This window comes from Vigna umbellata, chromosome 6 (genome assembly GCF_029865625.1).
Source record: "Vigna umbellata cultivar VRB3 chromosome 6, Vumbellata_1.0, whole genome shotgun sequence".
NCBI classification, from domain to species: domain Eukaryota; kingdom Viridiplantae; phylum Streptophyta; class Magnoliopsida; order Fabales; family Fabaceae; genus Vigna; species Vigna umbellata.
In genome coordinates, this window is record NC_142170.1 from 13182713 (window position 1) to 13188227 (window position 5515).

Here is a 5515-nt window from a genome sequence, read left to right on the forward strand (position 1 = left end):
AATTTAATTTTGTTAAAAATATTTAATAAAAATATAAATTTTGTATAACATTCATATAAAAATTATAAGTGAATTGAGATAAAATAAAAATACAGTGACTAAATCAAAACTAAGACAATGACACAGGCACTAGAGTAACATGTAACACTCCCAGAGTCACATCATATTATCACTGTCATATGACATGATGTTAATTTGACATGTGACAAATTTTTAATTGAAAAAAAAAAAACATGAACTGACATGTAACACTTTTTCAATAGTGTTAGTGCAATAGTAACCAAAAAAACCAAACTGTATCAATTTTTTCATATTAAAAACAAAATCGAAACATGGTACCGATTACAATTTTTCTAAAAAAATGAAACTAATGGAATGATTTAACCCTATATCTATTACATTACATGAGCTTACTCTATGAATTTATTCTAATAGTAGAGTTCCTTAAAGATTAAGAACTAACTATATAATCTAAGACCTTTTAAGAAAGTTCTTAAACCATTTTGCAGAGAGCTTTTCATATCGTTTTAAGCCATTCTTATAATCCACAAAGTGAATTCCAAAGCGTACTGCATAACCATCATTCCATTCGAAGTTGTCCAACAATGACCATGCAAAATATCCTTTTATGTTTACACCATCCCTAGTAAAGTCAATAAAATAAATAAATTAAATTTGCAAATAAAATAATTTGTGACCAATAAAGAAATCATTAATTACCTAATTGCCGAATTTATATAATAGAGATGGTGATAATAGTAGTGAACTCTATGTTTATCGTAAAGGGATTTCCTTAACGATACTGTCGGTTCGTCCAATTCACTTACACCTTCAAATTAAAAGCAATATACGTTAAAAATGATAGAAGAAAGATTACTTATAAAATGCAAAAAGTTATATTAAGGCTACATATTTTAAATAATTTTGTCGAAATAATTACTTAATGAGATATTTCAAAGATAATAAAATGATGATTTGATTTAATTACCATTTTCAGTTATGTAAATCAAAGGAATGTTGTACTTTTCTTTTGTATAGAGCAACAATTCTCTAATTCCTTTAGGATAAACGTATAACCAACTAGAACCGCTCTGCAAATATAAATATGAAGTTATACAAAACCAAATAAACCAATAATAATATGAACATAAAATTGCAAATGATTGCATACATACCGATGGACCTATTGGAACGCCATTACGAATAGCTAGCACACAAAACAAAAAACAAAATGTGATATTATGAAAGTATAAGATATGTTATTTAAATAAGTGTAGTTAAAATTCTACTTACATGAAAGATTGGCCTTGCAATCTGTTTCATAATTAGGTTTGGTCTTGGGTGCATCGGCAGCATAGTAAGTGGTGTAATAGTTTAATCCAAGAAAATCAAATGAACCAACAAGAAGTTTTGCTTCTTCTTTAGTGAATTCTGGCAAACTTTTACCAACTAAGGAACGCATGCTCTCTGGATACTTTCCTGATGTCAATGGTTCCATGTACCTATAATTATTATTACAAAATATCAAAATTTCATACTTTTCTTTGTTGAATAACTCCAAATTATTCACATACCTACTACCAAAATAATATAATATAGTACAGATCCAAAACTTACAATATTTTACTCTTGAAAATAGAAGAACAATATAACACGTAATAACAACTTTAATTAGTGTGACTCTAGATAACTCAAGATATTCCACATCAATTATAGTTATAAGATAAATTTATAATATATAAATGAGTACAATCTTATATGATTGTATAAGTTTAAAATTCACTTCTTAATATAATATCATAACTATAATTTAAAGTCTATCATAACGAGATTTTTTGTTTGTCCAGCCTATTATACAACATTATCATACCAATAATTAATGTTTAGTCCCTAAACTCAATATATATATTTCTCAGTATGAAGGACATGTGTTGAAAGTTTCGAATAGACGGACAATAAGACAGTTCACAGTATATAAATAAGTATAAATTTCATGTTATAAATCGATTTTACAAGGTTGAGTTAATCTTAAATTTTATATTCTGACATAATTTTATTTTTAAGAGTGGTAATATTTAAATGGAGAGTGAAGTACTTACCATCCATACATAAAGTCAAGAGCTCGTTGAGCAGCTTCTTTATCTGATGTGGTATTTGAATATGGCTCAAACCAATGTGACACATGTGTTATGCCTATCACTCCCCTTTGAGATTCCTTAAGCAAAGTGTTCCAAATGTTAAGTACAAGAGTTGTACAAAAATAGTTTAACCATATAGCAATGCTGAAGTCTAATTAACTATAAAGCTTTTCGAGAAGACTAAAAACCTGATACTTTTTCTTGTACACTTGAACAGCTGCTGCATGAGAAAGTAGTTGATAATGTGAAATTACATAAGGTTCTGTTCCTGAATCACCACCAGTGCATTCTGGATTTAACCATTGGGAACATCGACCTGGTGCAAAGCTCCCAAGTGCATAACCACCCCTACTAAAAGACCATGGCTCGTTTAAAGTAATCCAATGTTTCACCTTATCTCCAAATTCTTCGAAACAAAGTTCCGCATAGTCACGAAAATCATTTCTGAAAATCAGTGATGGGTGAATTATATTCATGGTAGTTATAATGATAATAAATTAGTGTAAAGTTAACATCAAAGAAATAACTATTTATGGAAATTAGATTACTAAGTTATTTACATATCATTCGTATTTTTATTTTTAGTTATGACATAAAAGATAAATTTTGTAAAACTTACACAATGAGAGGACTTAAGAAACCACCATAGTCTTCTTGTAAAGCTTGAGGAATATCCCAGTGAAAAAGTGTCACATATGGTTGTATACCTAAAATATTAATATTTCGCATATAACTATTGTCACTTACTTAAAAATCTATTATAAAATGTAAGCTTTTTAATTAAGAAAAAAAGAGAGTAAAGAATTAATGTTGACCGTTAAGTAGCAAATGATCGATGAGGTTGTGGTAATAATCGATTCCTTCGTGATTTATACCTCCACTCAGCTTTCCTTCTATTTATGATTTACAAAGATTGAAATCATTAACATGAAAGGTACAAATACAATAATTACGAAAATAATTAATAATTGTTGATGAACTTTGATCTCACTTGGTAGGATTCTGGACCAAGAGATGGAGAATCTGTAAGCATCCAGATTCATATTCTTCATTATATGAATATCTTCCTGTCATATAAACAGAAAACAACACTAGAAAAATGATTAATTACTTTGAGGGAGAGTGATACTTGGTTTCTTCATTGACTCAGAATTTGGACTTTACCTTATAGCGATGATACTGATCAACTGCTACGTCTCCACTACTTTTATCCTTTATTTTCTCTGCAAGTATTATACATGTATAATCAGGCTATTGTACAACGTAAAACTGAGCTCAAAGCTCATAAAATTACTTTATAGATTGTTAGAGATGAAAACATAATATAAATTTTAAATTTAACTGAATCTTATAAAATTAACTTTTTAAGATAAAATTTCAACTTACATATATATTACGAAATCTTCTTATGTTTAATGAATATGAAACTCCAACAAAATATACCTGGATATTTGTGGGTGAATACATCCCACATACTTAGTCCTCTTCCATCTTCTTTTGCAGCACCTTCGTACTACAGCATGAACGTAAAATTATGTGAGTTTAGGTTCAAATTTTAAAGGTTACCTTCTTGATAGGAATGGATTATGAACATTACTAACAAGTAAATTTTAACCCTAATCCAAATTTTTGCATTAACATTAAGAGATATAAAGTTGGTTTGAAGAGTTTGAAAAAAGAGAATGAAAAAAAGTTACGGGTTTAACTCTTTTTATGAACAACATACTAACAACTCACATTTATTTATAAAAAAATAACCTAATTCAACTTATAAAATTAGTTTAAATTTAATTCAATTTTATAAAATCAATTTACTTTTTTATCATCAGAATATCTATATGTGTATATATACATAAGACACTTGTCATGTGTCAACTCAAGTACAGGAATTCATGATTTTACATATGTAATGTTTTTTATCAAAAGTCCATTAAAGACAATGAGATTTGCATATACTTTTTATGGTAAGGTGATATTTGTAAATATTGTAAATTTACTTTATTTATAGTTGATATAAGATTTGTCACAAGGTTTTTGCCAATAGGATAAATAATGTCATCTTTATTTACTTTGTACAATGAATAGAATGATAAATACATCTATAACTATATGCTCTCGTGCTTCGTTCAAATCTGAATAGTTATTTTTTAAAATAAGTGATAACAACAGTGTGTGTATATATGAACTACAGGATCTTTGATCAAATGGTATTATAACATTACACGTTGGTTGCTAATTAAACTCCTAAGAGATGTAGTTCCAAATCTAACTAGTTAATATTAAAAAAAAATTCAATGTAATAAAAAAAAATGAAACCTGAATTTGTATACCTGGTATGCTGCTGATGCTGTTCCAAAAACGAAGCCTGTCGGAAAACTACTTCGATTGAGTGAAGAAACATCAACAATAGATGCAGGACCAGCGAAAGTAATTGATTGTGATGTGAGAGGAAGAGCGAAGAAGAGAAGGAAAATAAAGTGGTTGCATGCCATGTTCATTGCTGAATCTTAGATTCTGCTTACTGAAGCTATGATGTGTAATATTCCATTTTATAGAGAAGAATAACATAAAGTTATAGCTAAATATAGTTTTATAAGTAATTTAGAATGAAACTCAGCCATATACTCAAATTGTACTGGTCAATACTACTAATTTAATCTATACTGAGAGATTCACTGCAGTTTGGAATGATTCTGGATGAAAAATAAATCTATAAATCAAATCTAAAAAAATTGTAACTCACCACTCAGTCAAAGTTAAGATTTTATTACTTTTTTTTATGTAATAAAATCTAAGAAACTCATATACAACATCTATATTAGGAAAAGACCAAGAAAAAGAGATGAAACTCAACTTATACGAATAAATAATTAAATTAATGATGAAATTTTTCACTACAATACGACGTTCAATATAGTAATATCCATATTTTATAATTTTATTCATAGTTTTCTTAATGAATCTTTTCAATACTTTTAAACAACTTTTTCATATATATATATATATATATATATATATATATATATAACTTATCCTTAAAAGTTCAAATTTAATATGGGAACAAAATTTAAAATATGAAGAATTCAAAATATTTAATAAAAATATGTGAATAATGACAAATAATAATAATAATAACTAAAAATACGTAAGTTAATAAATAAATATTTAATAAATGACATTATTAATAAATCAAAAATAAATTAAATAATAAAATATTGTGAATAGTAGTTATTTTAAATTATAATATATTTATGTTAAATTTAAATAATAATTTCATTAATATAAAAATAAGTGTATTATTAAAAACTGAAAATCATAAACTCTTTCAACTTTTAAAAATATAAAAATAACGATTTATTTTAATTTGAATATTATTC

General features: G+C 26.7%; 1 protein-coding gene across 2 annotated transcripts; it reads right to left on the bottom strand.

Annotated features, from left to right (window-relative positions):
• Positions 1-348: 348 nt before the first annotated feature.
• On the bottom strand, positions 349-4643 carry LOC124839111 (cyanogenic beta-glucosidase-like). Of its 2 annotated transcripts, XM_088092629.1 has the most exons (13): positions 4469-4643; positions 3582-3651; positions 3303-3361; positions 3130-3205; positions 2954-3031; positions 2758-2845; positions 2327-2582; positions 2100-2215; positions 1294-1502; positions 1176-1207; positions 989-1091; positions 721-829; positions 349-643 (listed from the first exon to the last, which is right to left on the bottom strand). In XM_088092629.1, the coding sequence occupies exons 1-13, from the start codon at positions 4634-4636 to the stop codon at positions 472-474; spliced, it is 1536 nt and encodes a 511-aa protein (XP_087948755.1). In that variant the 5' UTR covers positions 4637-4643; the 3' UTR covers positions 349-471. The 2 variants fall into 2 exon arrangements, with proteins under 2 accessions (XP_087948755.1, XP_087948754.1); XM_088092628.1 differs by having other exon boundaries at positions 989-1207.
• Between the last annotated feature and the right edge of the window lie 872 nt (positions 4644-5515).